Genomic DNA, 25,366 nt, shown 5'->3' with positions numbered 1-25,366 from the left:
GAGTAAATATGTTTGGGGTAGTGCACAGAGTAGTAGTTCACTAAAGTTCAATCACCAGTTTATACAGCCCATATACGGAAATTAAGCTGCGAAAAAAAAAAGCTTGTTTAAATTGTTTGTTTTATTACGGCTTTAAAAAACAATGAATAAAGCATTCTATAATACACAATGCTCAATCAGAAAACACAGTAATGACAAAACAATTTTAAATTAAATGTTCAAATTCAAATAATAATTTACAAAAGAGATGAAAAGAGGTTGGAAAATGATGGCCTAAAAGAAATCTGGTACATAAAAAACATAAACCACATAAATCAGTCTAGTTGAGATCACTTAACAGCCCACCACAGTTTGAGACTGGGCAAGTGTGATGATTTATGCGTGCAGTTTGCACAATGCTAATTAGAGTGCATCACTCTTTAATACTTGTTAGCTACATTAGCCTTGTAGCTCCAGGAGAACCACTACAAAAGCCCTTAGGCACCTAACACGTCTTGATTGATTAACAGTATTTGGGGAATGTGGTAGATTTGAGTCAATTATTTTGTTCACAAAACAACTACTTAAAATTGTCACATTCATATAAAAGGCATAATGTTTTTCTATACATAATAAAATACTTTGTTTGAGTAGTGCATTGTTTTGCTATCAGGCGATAGGAGGAGTGTCAATACTTGTGTGGTTTACTGTGGCTGAATAAACTGCACATGATATGAAACAATGAGCACAAAGAAGGCATGTCCAGCAGGAGGATGTGGAGTGGGTGTGGAATGTTCTCCTGGGGGCTCACACAGAACACAGGAGACTTCGAGGAACACTTCCCCTCCACTGTGCGAGACAGCTGTTTCCACACACACACACACACACACACACACACACACTTCCATCAAAGTTTATGTAAGGGAGGAAACCATCCATGTTTACTCACATTGTCCAATTGTTTTGGTGTAAAGATCTAAGAGGCATCAATGCGTAAACATCAGCACAACATTATTACAGGCATTATTATTATTATTAGCATAATAACTGAGCCTCCCTATGTAAACAATGAGGAATGCCCATATACCCCCATATAAATTTTAGAGGTTTTTATGCACAGCTGACAGGTTCATCACACACATTCACAACTACACTTTGAATAATATATATTTCAAAATATATATTTAGCGTCCTGGTATTTGCTTATTCTCACTAATCATTATGAATGTTTAAGTATCCCAAGAGATTTGAGCTCATAGATAACTATGAGGTAAGGTCAAAGGCCTTAACTGATGCCCACAAAGCAGGAGAAGGCTATAAGAAGATAGCAAAGCATTTTCGGGTAGTCATTAGTCATTTCCTTAGTTGTTGGTGTAATTAAGAAATGGCAGTAAACAGGAACAGAGGATATCAATTTGAGGACTGAAAGACCAAGAAAGCTCTCAAAGAGAGCTTCTCATAGGATTGCCATAAAGACTAATCAAAAACCCTATTTGATTGCAAAAGACCTTCAGGAATTTTCAGGGGTGGTGGTGCAGGTGTACCCAATGCTGAAGATAAAAAGAGGATAGCTGTTTACAGCAGAACAATGATCCTCAACACACATAAGAATCCAACATGAACTACCTGCAGAGACTCAAACTGAAGCTTGTGGAATGACCCTCACAGTCCCCTGACCTAAATATCATAGCAAATCTGTGGATGACCCAGGAAGATCTCAGAACTAAAGACCTTTTTAAAAAGAGGACTGAAAGACTTTGAAGCTGTGAAGTGCTCACTCTATAAAGTACCCAAGCTTTTACATAAACTACATTAATTATGTTTATATATATATATATATAATAGAAACACAGAGTACCTTTGCGTCAAAATTTGCAAAGAATACAGTGTTTCATGTTTAATTAGCTACAAAGGCTGTGCTTATTACTTCTCAGTAAAAACGTACAAGGCCAAATGTGCCAAAGCTAAAATTTACATATATATATATATATATATATATATATATATATATATATATATATATATATATATATATAAGAAGGTGGTTTGGGTCATAGCCGCACCTACACACTCACACTGTAATGCTGCAGAGCAGCAGGATGCCTCAGAGCTCTGCTTTATGTCCCATTCCCCTCTGTCTCCTCCTCCACTCCTCTTCCTCTCCTCCTCTGGACGCTCCCTGCCCTTCCTGCCTGCTCTCGGGGGATGGGGCCTCGGCTCTGGCTCCAGTCTGACCCCCCACTCTGGCTCCTCATGCCTGGACACTGCCCAAACCTGGTGGGAGAGGAGAGTCTGGCTGCCAGCATCCAATAGCAGCAACAGCACTGGCCACCAGCCCTGAGGAGAGTATAAATGAGATGAGACAAGCAACTGGATCAAGGACTACATCTAACTCCTGCTTAGATAGAGAAATCTTGTTAATAAAAAAATCAAGGAGAATGAATGTTGAAAGGGTCTCCAAGGACTCATTTGATCGTTTTTCATCTAATCACTTTAAAAAAAAAAAAAAAAGATCTACAGCGATTCTCTTCTGCTAGGATTTCTGTGGTGCTGTGTAATTGAATGATAACCTCATGATGATTTGGCCAATTTACTATTCTAGTTTATTTTACATTAACAGTAAACTATATTACTTGTGTACTGTATTGTTTGAATTGAGGATCTAAAGGTAAACTATTGCTTTTGTGTAACTTGATTATTTTGCCTTATGCTGTAAAGTGTATTTATGTGTATTTAAATATATTTATTAGGTGGGTTTTAAGTATGACTGAGAAACAATTTTAAACCAGACCATATTGCATGCCCTGTCATATATACTTAACAATAGTTAGATATTTAACTTCTAATTTTTTATCCCATTTTCTATAACCTTACCCGAACCAATAGCGGCTGAGGTTTGCTGAAGTTCCTGCCTTGCTGTGAAGTCATGAAAATAAGTTATGCTTGTTGTTCAACTTTTATGTTCTTTCCCTTAAAATCCCATTTTTGTTTTTCATATCTCTCCTACCAGAGTGAAAACCAGGGCCATGTGTGTTACTGTGATTCAGAAAGCTTGTGAAGTGTGTGATGTTTTTAAATCCTTATCTGAAAGATTTCGGAGAAGCTTTGTAAAAGGCCCCTTACGCCCTCCTCTCATCTCTTCCAAACCAGTTTTAAGAACAGAGGCACTGCACAGCTTTCATATCTCCATGGTAACACAGTCCTTTGGGGTGCTACTGGTGTGTATGTGTGTGTGTGTGTGTCTGTGTGTACATATCGTGTTTGTGCTTGAGTTCTGGAATGCTGAAAAATCTCAGGATCTCTCAAAAAACAAGTGGCTGAAGTAAAACACAGTGATACAATGAGAGCGAGACACTGGAGATAAAAAAGAGACATACTGAGAGATTCATTATGATGACATCACACTCATTTCCCACTGCGGCCATTTTCCACAGGGAGCCCTCAGTCTCTGTTCTGCTGCTTTAGTGTCTCTTCAGCACTGTGGGCTGCCTATGGGAGGCCATCCACTGGCTGTGAATGCCCTTTTTGTTGGGGAACAGTGAGCCGTTTCTGCTCCCACAGAAAGCCCTGGATAATTTAGTGTGGATGCCAGGAAGTCTGAGCTCACAGAATGACAACAATGGCAAACGTTATTGCTCCACCTCAAGGGGTGGAATAGAAAGAGAAAGAAAGCACAAGGGGAAAAACAGCTATAGTGACTGGATTCAACAGACCTTCCTCCCACATTGCAATACTGCCAGAGTTTATCACTTATGATCCCAGAGGACGTGGACCAGACTACAGGGAGGTGTTAAACTTTAGTGTTTTAGTATGTTTTTAAGAGCTGCTGTTTTTGTAGTAATGGGTTTTTTACCATTTGAAATACATGTAGCAGTTCTGGTTCTCCAAGTCCGCTCTAATAAACTTGTAAAAATGCAAATTTATGGGACGACACCAAAAAAAGGTTTAATTCGCCCTTGACTGCCATCTAGCGTCCAATAAAGCAAACAGCAGCTATCAAGAATTTACATTTAGCAACAGGATGGCTTTGTTCACCTGTTAGCGAATACAACACAAACACTGTCAGAACCTACACTACCATGTGTCTGGATGCCTGCCAGACCTTCACTAAGAATACGTTCATATTAGACATATATTATTACATAATTGTTATATTATTATTATTATTATTATTATTATTATTATTATTATATAAATACAACCATTTAACAGCTGTTACTGTAATATTTAAAGTGCTGTAACAGAACCTCACGGAGTCATGCAGTGTGAAGAACAGGGCACAGGGACGGCCGCCGGAAACTGCTCTGTGTTTGTTTTGCCCCATCCTACTAAATTGTGGCCTGACATTCTTGTATTGTGTATTCTTGAATGATTTATTTTATTATTTTCTTTTTTATTATTAAAAATGTGCTTTTATGTATTTTCTTGAATATGTAAAAATGTATAATAAGAATTATTCGATATTTATCTATTTAAATGTGTATTTGTCTTTCCCCTAGATTATATCATAAATATACATTTACATACTTATTGTATCTTACTAGCTAATAGATCAGATAGATAGATAGATAGATCACTTTATTTATCCCACAGGGAAAGTCAGTTTTTACAGCAGCAAAATCAAACAAGAGAGCAGCATGATAGAGGCATAAAAGCGTAAAAAGTGATTGTAGTGCAGTAATAATTACATTAATATAATGTAATATACAGAATGAATTATGTGTAATGTAACAGTGCAGTAACTACATTAATATAATGTAGTGATGTAAGGCATCCTGGGGTATCATTACAGTATAGAGTTTTAAAGTGGCAGTGCAGATGACAGAGCTGTGTGGCAGTACATACTGATGAACAGAATAGTGTCCGATTACTTAATATACGTATTACCTTACTTATATACTTACTAAAATATACTTTTAGTTCATTTAAATGTACAGATTTTACACACTGTACATCGTGTAAAAGTGACGTTAAAACGTACACTGTATTAGGTGTAAACTGCACCTCATGATCCAGAAAGCACAGACCGCGCGTGCTCCTGTGTGCTGATGAATACAGTAAAGCGAGCTGCAGCGCTGTTCGTGCTTGTGGGCGTGTCTTTCAACGAGCACCCGACGCAGCATTATTTCACGACATTGTTACGTAAGCACTGTCCTTCAGTTTTCCGGCAGCAGCGCGTGGTGGAGGTCAGGGATGCTCTTCCTTACCAGCGGCCGAAAAACACCAACTCCCTCAGTTCACAGTTAATAATTCGGTCTGTCCTTTAAACCAAACAAGTAAGGAAGGTCGTACACTCTGTATCTACTGAAACCCCCCCCCCGACCCCGGCTCTGGTGGGAAGTCTACAAGATCCTCTTCGGTCTGACTTTAGCTAAGGTTAACAGCAGCCTCGCTTCAGTGGAGAAGTCATGGACAACAACACGGCGGGTTCAGGGTCTTTTAAAGGCGGACTCGGTGGTCTTTTTGGCGGTGGAGCACCGGAATATACAAACACAGAGCTTGCCGGAGTGCCGCGTAAGTAGCCCCTGGGTTAGCATGGTAGCTAACTGCTAGCCAAGTGTCAGAGTGGCCTTCAGATTCGTTGGCCGTATGTCTGTGTCGCTGTAGGGTGACCATACGTCCTCTTCTTTACGGACATGTCCTCTCTTGGATTTAAAAATGTAGCTACCTGTCCGGGACTTCTGACTGTGTAAAGTTTCGCGTTGATTTTACATCAGTGCTCACATCTACAGCCGCCACTCGTTAGCAGCTCTATGTCCTGATTTCTACAGCTTTAAACAGGTCTCTCTAAGTCTCACCTTCTTTCAACGGGTCTGACTGTTATAGGTACTTGCATCTACAGGTACAGGTATAGGCTAGCTGCTTCCCAGTGAGAGAGAGGAGATTGCCTAAACACATGTAAAACACAGATCAGTTATAGAAGAAATCTCCTTGGTTCTCTGTGGAAATATTCTGAATACTCAATAATCAATTAATCCCCCCCACAGTGACTGGAATGAGCCCACTCTCGCCCTACCTCAACGTTGACCCTCGCTACCTGGTGCAGGTCAGTGTAAGAACAGAGACTGTTATAAATTGTCTGTCTTTGACATCTAAATGTACTTGAATAAAAGACATGTAGTTTTTTTCCTTCAGGTTTTCATTTTGAATAAAATCTTTCTGTGCCAGTCCAGTAATGTTGTATGAACTCAGATCTTTGGAGATTTAAACGCACTCAGTAATTTAGGGTCTGAAATTGGTTTGAAACATTGTCAAGAACACACACCATTATATCCAGTAGTTGCTTTAATGTAAAATGCCAGTAAGGTAGCTGTGACACTCAATTTGTCACATGTCTGATTTTTCTTAGGACACAGATGAGTTCATACTGCCAACTGGAGCAAACAAAACCCGTGGCAGATTTGAGCTGGCCTTCTTCACAATTGGAGGGTCTTGTATAACAGGTAATGTCTTTTCTGTGGTCTTTCTTTATTAACCTCTTAAATGGGCAGACTTACAGTATCTACTTCTATAGCTTTACAATAACCCAATCAGTTTTAATTGTTTACATGCACTAAGCTTAATAGCCACACCTAGGACTGTTGATTAAAGGGCTGTGTTTAATGCTTTTGTAGGTGCTGCTTTTGGAACACTGAATGGACTTCGTATGGGCCTGAAGGAGACCAGAGACATGACCTGGTCAAAACCTAGAAACGTACAGTAAGTGTTTGCGTGTATAAATTTGATATTGTTAAGAAACCCTAAGTGAAATGTAAACAGAAGTTTTAGGTCTTAATTCTGATGACTATCAGTAGTTTTTCTTTTTTTTCTAATCTCTGTTTTCTTTCAGGATTTTAAACCTGGTCACACGGCAGGGTGCATCATGGGCTAACACACTAGGATCAGTTGGTAAGAAATCCCAGCAATACATTTGTTAAAACGGTGTGTATTAAGAGGCAGAGTAATGCAGAAAATAAATCCTCCATGCTTGTCTTCTTTCACAGCTCTGTTGTATAGTGTGTTTGGAGTAGCCATTGAGAAAGCCAGGGGAGCAGAGGATGACCTTAACACAATAACTGCTGGAACATTAACAGGGATGATGTATAAATCCACAAGTGAGTTACAAGGCAATTTGAATTTACAGTGATCCATAGAAAAACAGACTTTAAAGTCTAAATGTTGTGTGTTGTTAATTTCTTCATTTAATGTCTGCGTTATCAGGTGGTCTCAAAGGAGTCGCCAGAGGAGGCCTTGCTGGGTTAGTCTTGTCAGGGTTGTATGCCCTGTACAACAACTGGGATCATCTTAAAGGCACAACACCTTCACGATATTAAAGAGGACCAGAGCTCAAACCATGGACAATTTGACTCTTAACCTTTTGTCAACGGCCTCCTCCCATTCAGAGGAGCAACAGCGGTTGACCTTTTTGGATCCTTGGACCACCACATCTGTTTTTGAGCTTGTTTGAAACTGTGTTGTGTAATGTTCATTACCAAAAAGGCAGAAATCAGCTGCCTTAAATGTGCTGAACTCCTCTTGGCCATATTTACAAAATATGTCTTTAAATTAAGAGGGCATCTCGGGCAGTGTTGGGCTTAAACTGAAGTCAGTCATGCAATGGTCAATCCCGCAGTGTAATATGAATCTGTTCAAGATTGTAATGTTACTGCACACCTGTACCCCTTGCAAACAGACCACATGCACCAAGACATTGAGCAGACAGTGTGCATACCAGGTTCATGCAAGTGTTCACAATCAGGTTTTGGCCAAATGTTTGACAATTGTATCTTTATATGTGGTCAGATGTGTCTAAGCTAATTTAATCAGCTCTATACTTAAATAAAAGTATAATGGTTCATTTTTAAGCTCATGCTCATGGTGTTAGTAGATTGTTCTTACCAAAAGCTTGAGTAACACACTTTACGGTTATTTTCAGGAATTAAAGCTTTGTATTTTTAGTATAATAAAAATAAATATAAAACTATAATAGTAATAGGTAGCATGGTGATAAGGAAACTACACCAGATTTTGGCAGATGATTGACTAAATACAACCCAACAGAATACTAGTGGTGTAGAACAGATGTGTAGATGTGACCAATGTTTCAAAGTGATGTTTGATGATGTTTTTATTGAATTCCAGCATTTGATGTGTTTAATGTATTTGAAACCCTATACAGAGGTTACATGTACACTATATGGACAAAAGCATTTGGATATGCCTCATAATTGTTGAATTCAGGTGTCTTATTCAAACCCTTTTATACACACACAGGTGTATAAAATCAAGTACCTAGCCATGCAGGCTGCCTTTACACACAGTAGTGAAAGAATGGGTGGTTCTAAAGAGCTCCCTGAATTCCAGTGTGATACTGTAAGAGGATGCCACTGTTGCAACAAGTCGGTTAGTGAAATTTCTTTCCTTCTAGATCGACTGAGAGTGGTATTATTGAATAGTGGAAGCTGAGTGCGGAGGTGCATCGTGCGTAAATATCAGCAACGCTCTGCTGACTCAAAAACAACAGGGTTCCAAACCTGCAGTTAGAGCAGCAAAGGGAAGAACATATACCATATTAATGTCCATGGATTAGAATGGTATATTATAAAGAGCTATTGTAGGTGTCCCTATACTTCTGTCCATATAGTGTATCTGTAATGCTGAAAATACACAGATGATTATTTTCCTATGCGTTCCACTATCAGTTTAATGGCTCAGATGATAAAGTACAACTCTTGAGATAATTGCTGGCATTTAGAGAAGGTGATTCATAAATCTTTAGCTTCATTAAGCTTCAGTGGTTTGGTTTCTGATAGGACAGCATTTTCCCCTTATCCCCTTACCCACATGCCATAAAATCTTCAGCTGTTATTTTGTTTTATTATGCTGGCTTACTGCTTTATGGAGTTTGTGAATAGCACAGCCTAGATGTATTTGAACAGTAGTGAATCATTTCTGCTTGAACAAAAACTTGGTATTTCACAGATTTGTTTATTTGTAGATAGGATGTCAGATACATCCAGTGTTTACAGTGAACTTGAGGGATATTTTCCCGTTTGCATTCCTAATACTGCATGCCAAAATCAGTCAAATCAGCAGCAGCTTTGATGTGTCTGCAGCTAAACTAAAAGGAGGATGTATTGTAGTGCTGATCTTGGCACCTCTTGATGACCCTGTACAGAGTAGTGAAGTACCACAAAACCAGGTGTCGAAGTGTAAATATCTTGTCCTGGCAGAGTCCTCACTTAGGGTTTTTTCCATAGTATTTGGGGATCTTCAGAGGCAGTCTGCAGTTCTGCCTTTTTAGCAGAACTACTAAAAGGAGCTGTGCAAGCCACGTACCACAAGAACAACAATGCCAGGAGTCCGCTGTCTTGGGCCAAATCCATTGTTGAAAATAGACTTTGACACCAGAATTGCTTAAGGTTTTGTATTTTTTTTTTTAAAAGACAGCTTTGGGCTGGCCGAGCAGGAGGTGTAGGCCAGCATGACTTTGAAAGTAGCAGTTAAGAACTTGGTGTCTTGTGTTCTTGTCATTAAAGAGCATGGCAATCTTACAAGCGTAGCATTGAAGCGTCTTAACTTTGGTGCCTGATGGCAATAAGTGCTCTACTGGTGCTCAGGACACAGAGTACAGGTAATTGAGCATGTGTATGTCTGTGTTTGTGTTTTTGTCTGGGGAACTAGGCCCAGGCCTGGAGAGTCGCACCATCACTGTTCTCCTTATGAAGATGAACATAGAGGTCACTGAAGTCATGGAGATCAGTGCAGGAAGAAGTCCCTGATGCGGGTGGCCTCGATCCAGGGGATGTAAGCAGCAGTGCGAGTGAAGACGCTGGGCTTGTTCTCCACTGTGCAGCCAATTGGGCCGAAACTGACCACGCCATGGACTTCCCATCGGTCCCGGCCTAGCTGGCACAGCAGAGGCCCACCTGAATCTCCCTGGACGAGAAGAGGCACAAGAGTCAGCAAGGTTCTTCTGTTTGGCTTTGTGGCTTTTATCAGTACTGGGATGGGGACAGCAACACTGTATTAACTGTCATGTCTGTTTGTTTTTAATTAATTTGAAGCACAGGTAGTCCTCCCCTTCACAGTTCTCAAGATTCTATGTATATGAAAGTTTGCTTGCACCTTCACCTTCTTCTCGTTTTATTATGTTACAGACTTGTTCTACATTAGATTGAATTCATTTTTCACTAAATTCTATGCGAAATAGCCCACAATGACAAAGTGAAAGGTTTGCATCTGTGCTGATTTATGAAAACTCTAAATGTAAAATATTATATGTACACCAGTGTGCACACCCTTTGATATGACACCCAGCTGAGCTATGGTGCATTTTGTTTCCACGATACAATACTGCCTGAGATGTTCTACAACCCTACAACTTAATTGGAGTCCACCTGGCATAAATTCAATTTATTGGACATGATCAATTGATTGGGGATTGCCAACACCTGCCTATATACGATCCCACAGTCAAATGTCAAAGCAAACTCCAAGCCATGGGGTCAAAGGAATTATTTGCAGACCTCAAAAACAAGATTGTGTCAAGGCATAGATCTGGAGAAGGGTACAAGAAAATACTGCAGCTTTACAGGTCCCAAAGAGCAAAGAGGCCAGCATCATGGAAGAAGTTTAACATCACCTAGAATCTTCCTAAACCAGGCCACCCAGCCAAACAGAACGGTCAGGGAAGACAGGCCTTGGCCAGGCCTGCTTGGTGAGCAGGAACATGAGAATCACTGTGACATTGCTCCAGCGTATCCTTGTGGAGATGGGATAAAGATGGGATAGCTTTTCGGAAGATCAACCATCCAGGTAGCACTTCACAAATCACACCTTTATGTTAGAGTGGTAAGTCGGAAGCCACTCTTTAATAAAAGGCACATGATCTGGAGTTTGCCAAAAGGCATCTAGAGGACTCTCAAACCATAAACAACCATAAACAACATTCTCTGCTCTGATAAAAACCTAGTGCCATCCATTAGCTTCTTTTCCAAAGTGCCTTGAAGCTGTAATAGCTGCTGAAGGTGCATTAACCAAATATTAGGCTATGGGTGTTTACAGATATGTACCCCCTAAATAACCTGTCAGTAAGATGCATATTTTCATGTAATCATTGGTAATTACTGGTGACTGTGTGTAGATGTTTGTAGATATTTGAGGCTAAAATAATATCTGCCTATTGTAGAATAAGTCTGTAACATAATGAAACATGGAGAAGGCGACCCTGTCCCTCAAAAACTTTGTATCTCCAAAAAAGCTTCACAGCACAAGAAAAAACATCTTAGCTTTCAATAGAATGCCAAGTAATTTCTATCGGTACATTCCTTATAATAGTGCAAAACGTTGTGTTTTTCAGTTCTTGACGGAATTGAAATATAATTACAAAAACTTACATTTAAAATCTGTCTCTGCTCCGGAGGATTAGTTTTCCACGATTTTGTTGGTGCACCCCCCCCCCCCCTCCCCTTTTGCATTGCATGTGCACAGAGAAATGTGAGTAACCGAAGGCGGGGAAGGATACATCAGTTGTGTCCTCAAAATCGTGCTGAACGTGAGCTGCATTTCTAGGTTGTATTTTGCAGAGCTTAACTAGAGCTCCTCTCCATCCTCTTACTATTAAATCATATACCATGTATTTATCTTTGGTTTTGGTTATAATTACTTATAAATGAATATGTAGTTGTTTTCTTTAGATTTTAGAAATCTGATAAATTACAATAAGAAACTTCTTCTAAATGACAAGTCCTAGTAATAGATACTCAGCGCTGTTTATTCATATATATTTAAGCTTTAATATTCAGTGGTTTAGATTGGAAAAGCTATAGAATTGACAACTACAAATGTTCCAGATCTCCTAATCTAGACATTAATTTCATGGTGCACCTGTCTACTTTACCTGGCAGGCAGCAGGAGGTCCCTCTGTGTCTCTGAACCCAGCACAGATCATGGAGTCCCTCACACGGTCTCCCCAGAACTTCTTCTGTCTGCATGTTTTGTAGTCAATGATGGGCAGACGGGCTTGGTTGAGTGCCTCAGCCAGCGACACGTTCTCTTTCCCACCTGGGACACACATTTGCATTGTCAGTAAAGTGTTTCTGTTCATTCTTCTGTACAGTACACTGAAGTTTATCATAGCTTACCATGCTGGATATTTGGCTGACAGTAGTGAATCTGTTAACTCTTTACCTCGTGTGTCACCCCAGCCAGTCACCCAGCAATAGTGACCCGGTTTCAGGCTGGTCTGCTTGCGCGGCAGGCAGGCGTAGCGGATGAAGTTGCTGGGCTGGATATCCGTGCCAGCTTTAACCAGAGCGATGTCATAGTCCAGCTCGCTGTGCGTCGGATAGCGAAAATGCTCATGCCTGTAAATCCTCTTCACAGGGAACATGCGCTCGGCTGTTTCTGACCTCCTCAGCTGATGCTTCCCCAACACAATCCGCCAGCTTCCTGCATCCTCAGCTTTTCCCCTGCACAATATGATACAGTCAATCAGAACAACAACAACACGGCACTCAAGAAGACACAAGACAAGACATCCATATTCACTATTTGTGTTGGACACAGATGGAATTTGGCCTCTGCCTTTAACCCATCCTTGTGGTGTGGAGTGGAGAGGGTTAAAGACGTTGCTCAAGGGCCCAACAGTGGCATTTTTTCTGAGCTTGGGTATCGCACTCTGTCAGCCAGGCACTTTATGGCCAGCAGGGTTTAAAAGACATTTTGGATGTTTTAACCATGTTCTGCAGATAATCATAGTAAAAAATAGAAAATAATGTATGACTGTATGGGAGGGAGCTCAAATGAATTAGGCTGGATTTCAGGTAGCATCCACTTTGAGCAAAATCCACCCTTTATATAGGAGTTAGGACTGAGAGGAACCTCTTACGGTGCTTTGATTAACCTTTAAGGGAAAAAAGCACCTTAAGAGGTTCCTCCACAGAAGAACCACAAAAAGTTCCAAAATGATCTCATGCTTTTAACAGTTTAGGGTGCAGAACCTTTGTCCTGTGACACAGATATTCCAAAGCATTTTTTATGTCTCCAGATTCTTAGTAAATCTTACTTCTGGAAACAGTGCGCTGCAGTGAGCACCCAGTTCTTGTGGATCAGAGTTCCTCCACACACATGGACATAGTGCTTGCTGCCTCTGGGACGAACCTATGAAGAGTGAGAAGGTGTAGACGTCTCAGTTTCCAGTAGCTTCTGATTATCAAGTGGCTTTCAGTTTTGAAACTAGCTAAAGTTCTTCACCTGCAGTGAGACCTGCCAAGGCCAGGAGTGAGGTCTCGCCTCATTGCCTGATACGATGCGCTCTGCAGTGTTCGGTTTGAAATGAGCCAGGCCGCAGTCTTTAGGCCAATCTGAGGACAAAACAAAGCATTTCTAACATTCAGTGGTGAAGGCACCCAACGACTCCTCATATAAAATCAATATTAAACATCAGGAACAGTTTATTTTATCCATGTTAATTTTTTTGTTTATCAGATCAATTTGAGGTTTCTTACAGTTCAATATCATAATCTTTTAACAGAACCACTGGCCAGTGCTGTAAATATAAAAATAATCATGAGAAGTCATTACATATCAAATGGATAATGAATATTGTTTCTTTAGAATTCTTTGATGAGGATTTGTGTCTTATTGGACCACTGATTGAACTTGATGTTGTTGTTTTTAAAATGTAACATAATTTGAAGGTGGTTCCCTTTATATTGTACAATGTACCTATATTGTGTTTTATGAAGAATTTTTGAAAGAATTTATGAAAATTTTGTATTTGCCACATACCAGGTTTTGTTATGACTGATGTACTATAGACTATATATAGTGAATTTGATAGTAGGGTGTGATATTTGTCCAGTATGATAACTCTCCCAGCAAACATAAATAATTTCACAATTCTTTCTCTTGATGCTATTGTTCTTCTTCTTATAGTTGGAATTATACATTGACCCTTGACTATAGTTAAAGCTTGAAACTACTATTAACTAATAATTACAATTATTAATTAAAGTATGTGTAAATATTTTCCCTTTAAAAATAAATGAATAAGAAAGCTGCAGGAGAAGTGAAGCTCTATTAAACTTTGTTTCCAGCAAATTACTATTTTTATTATAGATTAATCTACTGATTAGTTTCACCATTAATCAATTGATTGTTTGGTAAGAAATGTATTTGATTCTCTGTGTTGTTGCTTTTTTTCAGTACCTTAAAAAAGGTACATATGATAACCATTCATTTTCATACCATGGTATGCCTAAACTGGCATACCACTGCAACCCTGCTTGAAAGATGCTTGACAATAGGCCTTAACATTAATATTTAAATAAAAAGCTTTGATTTTATCATAAAGCAAGACATGTTGTCAGTTGAATACAGAGGCTGTGGAAAGCTCACAGTTATTGCACACAGCTACTACTTGAGCACACAGCTCACACATTTAATCTCCAAGAGCAGGCAAAACAACTGCGTAGACCTTTACTTTATAAAGTGAACTTATGAAATCTATGTATCTAGAGTAAAAGATCGAAATCCTTGGTGACTCTCACCCAGGTGGAGAACTTTGTGCTGCTGGAGGCGGCTGGGGGTGAAAGCGTGGGTGTAGGCCGTCTCCAGCGCCGGGCCCAGCAGCAGCAGCAGCAGCAGGGGTAACAGGGGGCACCTCCTTTCCATGATCCAGTTTACAGTGCCGCCGCTCTGGAGAACCGCCTTTTATAGCATGCCCGCAGCTGAAGCTGCCCTTTGTCCCAGCTACAACCCTCTCTCCCTGGACAAAGGGTATCCACAATGCCCCTCCCATGCTCCTGGATTGTTCTGGTGAGGAAGGTTGGGGGGGGGGTTTCGGAACAGGCTGGCCCCCAGAGCAGCGTGAGAGTTCCATCAGCACTTTCCAACTCATCCTCCATCGCTGCAGTGCAAAACAACTTACCCAGAATACACTTCCCTTCCTCCTGCCAGTCACGCCATGCCACTCACTATTTGGATTAGAAGACCTGCTGACCTTCACATGACCTTTAGCTGCCACACAGGGCCAAATCAGGGACTTAGCTTTACTCAAAGCTAGTTAAAAAAGGAGCTTCCACAAAATGATTGTAACATAAGGATAACTGTAAGGTGAAACGGTACTAAGTTTGAAGTTAATATTTAAATAATTAAGGATTTGGAATACTTGGACCAGATAATGACAAATGATTTTCTCTACATTTCACAATTCTTAACCCTGTAACACTACAAGGCTTATACAAGGCACACTAAGGCTGGTTATTCAGTAACTCCAAGGACTTCTGTGCAGGGACGTGTGGGCTATATTTTTGTAAAAGAAATGTGTAATAAAACTTTTGGCCGGATGGCAGCGAGGGTCATTGGTTAAAAATATTGTTGAAAATTCTGGTCCAGAATGATGGTCCAGATGATCCAGGGTTCAATCTAAAGTACTTAAGACCAAAAGATTCCCCAGGTTGGACTTTAATGGAACCCTTTTAATAACTACAATAGTAAACATCACACTGTGGCAGCTACGGAGCTGTACAATCCCTGAATGGGGCTTTAGAGAGTGGGTGATAAACCTGTGCATTACCAGCAGATGGCGTGAGAGGTAGAGCAGAAGACTGGCCATTCTTTACCACAATACGTAGGTGTAGTCATGCTGAGATTCTGAATTTGGACAGTATACATTAAGGTTAACAAAGGTTTATGTATTTCCTCATACATTGATGAAATGTCAGACAGACGCTGGTGGTAAGGCTAACTGGCACTGGTGAACAATGTTGTCTTCCACTGTGCCATGTCAATGTTTATGCTCCGTTGTTGTGTTCACCGTAAACAGTGAGACATGGAACAACACACACACACAACAGAAAAAGCAGTGAGATGAGGTGCTCAATACCAGAGAATGTGCCTGATCATCCAAATGCTCAAAGGCTGTGGAAATGTCCAGGGCATTTCACCAAAGCACAGTTCACCAAGTTTAGCAGGACCCTCTCTCATGTGTACTCTCTCTCTCTCTCTCTCTTCACACACACATACAGACACACATATATTCCCTCTCCCTCAAACAAACATGCTCTTTTAAAATGTCTCCCAGTGGCAGGTCATCTATCTTTGAAAAGCATCACACTATATATATTTTTTACATATCCAGAACAAACCAACAGAAATTTACTGTTTATTAAACAGTTTATTGTTGCCCATACATTAAGACATAAGCTATTGTGAAGCAGTATAATACATGAATATATATATATATATATATAAACGTTAACGTTTTAGTAGAAATTGTACAACAAAACCGTTCTGCCCTATACTGTCATATGTTTATTAGAATCTATTGACATTCAATCACAATGTTGTGGTCAATAAAGATATGAAATTGCTTTGGCAAAAGAACAAAGCTGTGAAAACAGCCTGGAGATTTGACCAAAACTGGCATAATACACATTCACTCACAGGAATACAGTAAGTCTCTTTAATTATCTTTTCACTTATTCTTCACCATATGGACAAAGGTATTGGGACACCTGCCTGTTCATTGCTTTTTCTGAAATCAAGGGTATTAAAAAAGAGTCTCTACTGCCCAGTGAAGGCTTTCTACTAGATTTGTGAAAACTGCATTCAGGATGTTGGATAATCGCAACTCCACCTCACCCCCAACTCCCTGACTTGGGGGGGGGGAGGGGGGGGTTTACCTGGCATTAGGCATGATGCCATGGGTCCATGTTTATCTGCCCCAGAGAGTCATATTGTACTGGCAGTACTTCTCAACAGGGACTAGACAATCTGTTTGTGTTCATGTGCACATCTGTGTCAGCATTGGGTGCAGCTTAAAGTAGCTGAATGCATTCATTAGAAGGGGTGTCCACAAACATTTGAACATATTGTGTACTTTAAATTTCAGCTGATTACATCAGTCATATGTTCTATCATAACTGATCCTATAATAAATGCTTCCTTTTACAGTCCCATACGTTCTAGGTATGTAGCACAATTAGGGAAATAAGTGATTTGATTGTTGCTGATAAAAAAATTGAAAGTACAAAGATGAAAGTAAAAGTAAATACTCGGAAATGCAAAGAAAAGATTTAAAAGCAAAACATTTTACAAGCCATGTTCATCCATTTTTGCCTTTTTTTTTACCTTTTCAGTGTAATAAAGTGGAGAGACAGAACAGATTTGCTAATTGAGATGAAGCAAGACTGTAAAAGGAAGCAAATTTGAATTATATGGTATTTGGTACATGGTGTTTAAGTACAATACTGGGCAAATAATATAACCAAATTACTCCAAAAATATAAATTACTGAAGGGGCTTCCTACAGATCCTACTGACTATCTATTGGAAGCCTTAAATGCTATGTATATACTGCAAATTACTATACTACTGTAAATGTAGTTTCCTTGAGCCAAATACAGACATTCTCTGAAAGCAGGCAGTTGAATTTGAGCAGTATTGGTATATTGGTATATGATTAATAAATGCGTTTTTTTGTTTCTTAGTTAGTAAGTTTTAATGTCTTTGTTCTTTCCATATCTCTTTCCAGCAAACATGATTTTAGGAATTAATTTGTTTTTGATGGATACCTGGAACCTAGACCACTGTAAAATGTTACCAACAGCGTTTTCACCATCTTACACTGCATGTAATGGACATACAACTAATGTTCAATTCCACAATGAGTTAAATGGATTTGACCTTTTGGGAGGTCTGCTGAGCTGTGAACAGGAGAAATCAAGGAAAGATACTTGCTTTTAACAGTTTGCATGAATAACAATGGTGATTAACCTTATTTTTTAGTATTTCATATGTATGTCTGTTTTTGTGTAGGCCACATTCTAAACTCATAAAACTGTTCTTTAATAATAATGACACACTGTATTTTGTATATTATATATGCATATAAGCATTGAGAAGCTTGCTAAATATCCTACGTATAAATTACGTATATGTATAAAGTTTCGCACGTTCATTTCTCTATATCCTACCAACCTTCAAATTCACTTCTTTAGTTTGGATTTGGCACAGTGCATGAGTATGTGTGCACATGCTTGTGTACGTGTGTGTTTGTGTCATGTATTGCCTGAAGTTGTCCCTGAGTGTAAGAGTCCAGAATCAGGATCTAACTCTTACCTCCATGAAGGACAGCAACGCCTTCAAAATTCTCCGATATCTTTCCAGAGAAGTCCTTGGTCAAGGTTGAGCCAAATTGCAAACTACAGATTTTTCTTGGTTTACTTCATTAGACTCCGACCTGGCCAGCTGATTAGGCAGCATCCAATATGTTGGCAAGAGAAGTGCTTGGGAGGTAAAGAAGGCCATTTACAGGTATTGGAGGTCAACTACAATTGTAAGCTTTTAGTGTCATTCGTCTCCTTAGTCTTCCACAGTACTGGAGCGAGAGCAGCATGCTGGACTGCGCAGTGACTGCACCACACTTCCACCCTTCCGTTTCTTGCTTTGATGCGCTGACATATGACGATTGTTTTCCACAGACGACGACTTCTTCTCAGCAGCAGCTGCTGCGGTTTCTTTGATTTGCAGCTCTAGATGACGCTGGATGGCCAGGCCGAGTTCCTCTGGATCCAGAGATGCCCCATACACCTCCCATGTCATTCCCTCTGCATCCCACTCTACCTCCTTGACCGGGGTTCTTGTCCCTGTATCCTCTGCTGCTGGAAAAATATCTGAACCAGGACCACCAGTCAAAGTAATCTCAGGGAACATGCTGGAGAGAGGAGAAACAAGGGAATCAGTAGACAAGGTCTGCACACCAACTTCTCTGAAATCATGCTCTGATGTCATGGTGGAGGCATCTCTCATTGTTCGATTGCAAAACCCAGATTGGTTCGAGTGGTTTATTCTAAGAGCTGAGGGGTTCTTCCCACCTAGTTCGGATCCACAGCAGTGACCTGCAGCCCGATTATTTAGTCCGGTCTCACTGACCGAAGACACTAGCGGTGGGAAACCAAGCAAGGTTGAATGGAGTAGTGATCTCTGGCCAGAACAAGGACTCCCTCCACAGGTTGGCAGAGATATCAAATGTCCAGGACAGGGTACAACCGCGCAAGGATTTCCCAAAGTGCCAGCATTTAGCGCATTGCTAACACACGCAGCCCTGCACGTGTTGCTTCCACGTAAATGGAGACCATCACCTTTGAGAGTGCAAACCTCTGCATCCACTCCTTGCTGTGCAAGGCTGTGTGCACTTCTCAGGCAGGGTCTGGTGCCCAGAGCGGGAGACATCATGCCACAGACCATTCTGGAACAGCTGCAGCCTTTTAGGTTCTCCCCAGTCATTCTGCCTTGGCAACATGTCTCTCTGCCCTCCAAACACTCCATTCTTAAGTCCCTATGCATGGCTGGGGAACATGGAGTGCACCTTTCACTGGTATAGGCCCGCTGTCGTCCCAGAAAACGCTCTTGTGTTGGTGTCGTTCTTGCAGGTGAATCTTCTGTGATGCTCCAGGGCCTTGTGGTTCCTCCACGCCAGATGACTGTCTCCGGAGTGCTGTTGCCACTATATGTACTACCTTGCTCAAACTCTAAAGGAGCCTGCACATCTCTGCCTGGTCCCCCCATGCTGGCAGGCCTCTGAGGGCACACTGCACTGCTGGCACTCTTCCGAATGTCCTGCCAGCACCAGGCCAGCTCCATTCTCTGAGGGGGTCCGCTCGCCATGTCTGTAAAACTCTTAGATAAGGAGATAATGGGATGCTCATTGTCATCCTGCATCTCTGCTTCAGTGGAATGAAGATGGTTCCTGGTGGCATAGATTTCAGACATAGGGCGCTTTCCATCTGTCATGATGAAAATCCTATTGAAAAGGGAAATATGGTAACTGACACTGTAAATGAGAAACAAACAAAGTGCCACAGACCAATAAACACAACACTATTCTAGCTAATCACCAACGGGGGTGTTTGTTCTCATGCACAAGATGGGGAAGGGAAGAATGTGTATTTGGCACATGCTACATGTTGAACTACACGCATTGTTAAGGAGAGATGTTTGAAAAACAGCCAAAAAAGGAAAAGCTCTGACTATCAAAAGCTGAACAATAAGTTTCAAAGACATTTGCAAACACTGGTGAGGCGTGGAGAAAAGTGGAGAGTCCTCCGACCACTGAAAGGCATGAAACAGGATGAGGATATTTCTCTCTCTCCTGCTCAATAGGTGGGTAACATACTTATTTTGGCTCCTTCACAGAAATGGGTCAATATTGTTTTGTTCCGTTTGTAAACGTTTGATCATCGATAATCACAACTTGTTTGATTAGCTGCAGAAATTGTAGCAACAATGTGCTAACCCACAGCTCCTTCTCTCTAAAGTTGTATCATGGTGTTTGATACACATAGAACATTTGTGAAGGGTTTTATGGCCACAAAGACCCACAAAAGGGATTGTGTGTTTGTTTAAATGTTGGTGTCATTCTCCAGAATTATATACAGCACCTTTAATGTCCGTATTTTTAACACCATTATTTTTTGTAGGTAGAAAGAAGAACATAGTTTGAGCAAAGAACATGCACTTACTGATTTATCAGATTACTGTACCCTAATACCAAGCTGAGCCTTAAGGATATTAGCCACAACATGCCATTTGCCAACTTCACTTAAGAACACACAGTCATGTAGGTGCTACACAATGCTGGTCTCTCTAGGGGCAATCAGCAGACTAATACCCAAAAACATGAGTGTTCAAGAAGCAGTAAGCATCTCCATATCATGACTTGAAATGTGTAACTGCTACAAAGTATTGCAGTTATAACGTACTGCAGCTTGAAACACCCAGTAGTAAACCCACAGCAGTTTGAGCAGATTTTGACAGTGCTTAGCGACAGGCTACGCTAGCTCTGTTTATATCACACTTCAGTCAGTTGAGCGGATTCGGAAGATGATTTTGGGACCCCTGCTAATGTGTCACTTTCCACTGTCATCACACACACACACACACACACACACACACACACACTTGCTTAGAACTGGCTTCCAACCATAAGACAGCCCTAAGCTATTTCCTGTAAGATCTGCATCCATATGTTGTTAAAAGGCACACTACAGCACATATGGATTTATAGTTTGTTCCTTTTATGATATTTTTGTATACACAGCACATTCTCAAGCAAGACTTTCACATAGTCATGTTACAGATGCAACAAACTGACATGACAATTGAGCTTACTCTTAGAGCTTAAACAGTTTTATTCCTGTTTGAGAAACAGAGTTTCTGAACAAGCTCAGGTACCAGCTACCTCTTGCACATAAACCTGTTTAGCAGTATCAGATCTTTTTCACAGAAAGACTGATCATATTCATTCTTCAGAGCTGCTTTTACCATGATGCTCAATAGGTACACCCAGGGGTGGGACAAGTACAGAGAAACACCTCAGTGACAGAATGGGTGCTGTGCCAAACTCTTACAAAAGTAAAAGAGGAAGCCAAAAATATACATGCATGTATAAACATGTGTATGTATATACAAGTAAAAAGTGGGGTAAATGTAATACAGGTATTTTATTTCATCAAACAGAACCTAGCCGAATGTTCTTTTAGTTCTCACCTTATAGCCATGTGTGATTACTGAGTTGGGTGTATAAGGCACAGAATTCACTCATATTTCATTTTAATAACTCTCTCAGTATCTGTAATACTGACCAATTGTAAAGCATGTAAACAACAGTGCAAGAGTGCTAGCTTGGCTAGAAGTACAGCCTCCACACAGGGGGGTTAGCCTCCCATGAGAAACCTTCAACGATAAACAATGAAGGACTATAGCTATCAAGTAAGTATTATATAATCATTTTATTTCCATGTTTCCATGCAACCTCTTTTCACTAACCAGGATGCTGATGTTTAAATGTATTTAGTTTAAAAGCTTAAGATTTCAAAGAACACAGACCTATATATACAACTACATGTGTTTGTATCAGTTTACCAGACATTTAAGTGTTGTTACAATTCCATCTGTTATAATTAACCTCACCTGTGGTTTCTTTTCATTTCGTTTGAATGAAAAGTTGTGCAATTTACAGTTTGTATCATCTAGTACCATATAGCATCCCCTGAGGTAGTGAAGTGTAAACTTTAGCATGTTCAATGTGTTTTGACACACAACGTCTGAAGTATGTTAATGATGACAGATAAAAGTGTACATGGAAAGTGTATATTATCTGAGTATACTCAGATATCCACGATGTATACTTAGAATTGATCAGTTTTTGAGCATGGTGATGATGGACGCCATTATCCCACAAAGCAAAGCAAAACGGAAAGGGAAGAGCTATTCACACCTGAAACATTTATTAGAATAAAATAGCAGATAATGATGCAAGTGCGGTAGCAATGGCGGTTGGAGAACTTACAGTGATTAATGTTGTCATAGCAATGCTTTATCACTTCATGTTAATACAAAACGGGTTAGTACATTAATATTTTAGGTGCCAAGGTGCTAAACCTGCTCTATTAAGATTAATGTATAGTTTATACCTTAGACTAGACTCTTTGCTCAACTGAGTGCACCGAACTATGAACCACGTACCATGACAGTTCCGTACGAATACATGTACCGTTACACCCCTAGTTTGCAGTCAGGTCTCTAACTGTTGAATTGGTCATTAACACTAGGGCTGGAAATAAAGTTGTTGGTGTTTTTTTTTAATCTGTAGCAGAGATGTGTAGGTTACTTATATAAATGATTATTCATCTTTCTCAAATATGTTTTCAGCAAAAAGTCAAAAAGAGGTTTTGCCACACCTTCCCCTAATGGTAAATTAACATAGTAGTGCAGAGTTTTTCAAGATGATATGAATTTGGTATGGAACTATTAATGACAACATATTTAAATATGTGTGAACATGATTGATTGGCAAATCGAAGTAGAAAATCTCATTTGTCTGAATTAAAAAAAACGTATGGAGTACTTTTGGAAATGTAGCTTATTGAATAAAACACAATGAATCAGTTTCATCAGTCCTCAAATAAGTACAAATACAATTGTGAGCACTGTAACCCTGTGCACTGTACACGCCTACAAAAACACATGCTACATCTTTTTAATTCCAGTGTATACAAGCAACTTCTACTTTAATAAATATCTGGTCTCACTGGTCACTTCACTTCAGATCCCAGTTTGTTAAAAAGGTTTTAAAGTCGTACTCTTTGTTACAAACTTCAAGGTTTATGCTAGTAATCAAAACCAAATTAATGAATGTAGTAGACACCATGGGCACCATTTTGGCAACACTTTAGGCAGTTAGCTAGAACTAAATGAACTAACCTCAAAATCAGCCAAACTTAAACTTAAACTTGATTTGAATCATTATTTTAACATACAATCACTTGGAAGCATGAAAGCTAGCAATGTCTCTGGAACTCCTGTAGCAGAGAGACTTTATCTCTCTGAGGCCATGATGGGAAAACATGACAGTTGTCCTCCACTTCCATCTAAAAATAGCATGTTAAGTGTTCCATATCAACTCACCTTCTACCTGCACCAACACCCACACCCACTATCTGACCCTACAAGTGCCCGAAACCCTACACCTGTCCTAGCCACAGGCTGAATACACACCCACACACATGCACATACATATGCATGGCCCTCTGATCATACAAATAAAAAATATATAGCCAGGTTTCCTCACCTTGTGTTATTGCACTCCACACTAGACCAAATGCCTTCCTGCTCTCATTATCTCTGGCTTTTTTCTTCTTCACTTAATAGTCAGTCTCAAGTCACCCACCGGTCTCCTTATATTTTCAGTATGTGGAAAAACCCTTGCACTAGCTGTAGTGTCCCTCACGTCCACAGGTAAGTCAACAACCACCCGCCTTCCTCACACACACACACACACACGCACACACACACACACACACATATACATACATGCGTACATACCTCCCACTTTTTCTTTTTCCTCTCCAACTGACCGGAAAGCTCCCACCTCAGTCACTCTCTCCCCTCCTCCCTCTGCCCTCTCCACTCTTCTCCTCCTCCTCGTGCTCACTTTCTGAAGAAGTGAACAAAGCAGAGTGACTGTAGTGTCGGATTATCGGCTCCTGTCATCTGATTACAAACCAGAGGCTCTGCCTGGGAGAGACAAATCCCCAGTGGAGGGAGGAGGGGTGGGAGGGCTGTCCAGAGGGGGCGGGCATAAGAGGGAGTGCCATATGCCCCGGGCACACAGAGGACCATGTAGGAAAACTGTGGACATCTCAAGGCACATAATACAACCACCCCCCCCTACCCAAAAAAATCTCTTTACTGTCCCTTGCTTTTTTCCCCCCTCTGGTCTTACTCGCCTAAAGGAGCCTCCCAATTCAAAAAAGCGGAGTCAATCAAAGACCAGTATAATGTGTCCACCACTCTTTTTCTAGATTCTTGATCTCTCAGAAATGCACTTGCTGTTTTTTTTTCTTCATCTATTCTGCTCTTTCCTCCTTCCGTTTCTCACATCCATAGACTTGCACAGTGCCTGTCTCTTACTCATCCAATCTCAACCAATCTCTCTTGTGGTTGCTATAGAAACAGCCATGCTCAATGGGAGCCCAATGAATTTTCATCATGACATTTTTTTTAAGGTTGCCGTGGGAACAATGAAAACAGCACCTTCAGAAAACAGGTTTGGAGAAGATAATGGTGGCTGTCAGGAAAAACATTACGATCCACATCATAAATGCCAAAGAGTCAGCTGTCTGCCTGATGAAAAGCATTAGGCCCTGTGACATGTCCTTTTAAAAAGCTCCTTTTCTTCATAGCTGTGTGCATTTAAGCTGTGTTGTCTCTGAAATATTAAAATAGATTTGATATGATTACAAATACAGCCAAATAGTCATTCAGAAGATAAAGTAATGATCCCTAATTTCTCCCAAAAAGCTTAGAAAACATCTAATGAAGTTCCTTAAACTCTCTAAAAGATGTAATAAAAGAACTGAAGGACACTTTACCATCAGAATCACAGTGGTAGACAGTTAGGCAACAGCAACATATAGATTCAGCACAAGCTGTAAAAAGCTCACTTAAGTTTTGACGTCAAAGCGGGAGAAACCATTTTCTGGCATGAAATGTAGTGTGGGAACAACAGAGGTGCTAACTGATTAAAATGCTGATAAGACTTCTCCTGCTATCCTGGTATACCAGAGTAGATCATTAACTTCAGTGAACGCAAAAGGCTGGATATAGCAGGATATCATAGCAGTAACAGTGTTATACTGTTTGTAATAATTAAACCCTGGATAGAGGTCTTGCTATCACTGAGCTGTTGTAACACCGTAATCGGTGCATAATCTTATAGTCCCAGTTTTGATATGGTAGACAATGATAATACATTATTGAGAGATTAACTGAAGAGATGGCCCTAAACATTCTGATCACAATCCAAAGCAACCTTGCATCAGAAAGCTCATTTTCT

The 25,366-nt window shown here is 40.3% G+C and overlaps 2 protein-coding genes across 4 annotated transcripts; one reads left to right on the top strand and one right to left on the bottom strand.

The window, feature by feature from the left end:
• Window positions 1–5,150: 5,150 nt before the first annotated feature.
• timm23a (translocase of inner mitochondrial membrane 23 homolog a (yeast)) lies at window positions 5,151–7,828 on the top strand. Its single transcript, XM_072666810.1, has 7 exons — window positions 5,151–5,493; window positions 5,967–6,025; window positions 6,329–6,422; window positions 6,594–6,678; window positions 6,809–6,867; window positions 6,963–7,073; window positions 7,180–7,828. Exons 1-7 carry the CDS (start codon window positions 5,388–5,390, stop codon window positions 7,290–7,292), a joined length of 627 nt encoding a protein of 208 aa, XP_072522911.1. The 5' UTR covers window positions 5,151–5,387; the 3' UTR covers window positions 7,293–7,828.
• Window positions 7,829–8,926: 1,098 nt separating this feature from the next.
• On the bottom strand, window positions 8,927–24,401 carry LOC140543678 (elastase-1-like). Of its 3 annotated transcripts, XM_072666809.1 has the most exons (7): window positions 23,854–24,401; window positions 14,514–19,771; window positions 13,216–13,325; window positions 13,028–13,122; window positions 12,151–12,431; window positions 11,861–12,024; window positions 8,927–9,897 (listed from the first exon to the last, which is right to left on the bottom strand). In XM_072666809.1, the coding sequence occupies exons 2-7, from the start codon at window positions 14,635–14,637 to the stop codon at window positions 9,718–9,720; spliced, it is 954 nt and encodes a 317-aa protein (XP_072522910.1). In that variant the 5' UTR covers window positions 14,638–19,771; window positions 23,854–24,401; the 3' UTR covers window positions 8,927–9,717. The 3 variants fall into 3 exon arrangements, with proteins under 3 accessions (XP_072522910.1, XP_072522908.1, XP_072522909.1); XM_072666807.1 differs by lacking the exons at window positions 8,927–9,897; window positions 11,861–12,024; window positions 12,151–12,431; window positions 13,028–13,122; window positions 13,216–13,325 and having other exon boundaries at window positions 14,669–19,771; XM_072666808.1 differs by lacking the exons at window positions 8,927–9,897; window positions 11,861–12,024; window positions 12,151–12,431; ... (1 more) ...; window positions 13,216–13,325; window positions 23,854–24,401 and adding an exon at window positions 23,600–23,809 and having other exon boundaries at window positions 14,669–19,771.
• Window positions 24,402–25,366: the final 965 nt, after the last annotated feature.

The sequence above is a fragment of the Salminus brasiliensis genome, chromosome 22 (assembly GCF_030463535.1).
Source record: "Salminus brasiliensis chromosome 22, fSalBra1.hap2, whole genome shotgun sequence".
Classification (NCBI taxonomy): Eukaryota; Metazoa; Chordata; class Actinopteri; order Characiformes; family Bryconidae; genus Salminus; species Salminus brasiliensis.
This window is presented reverse-complemented; position numbering and strand designations above follow the sequence as displayed.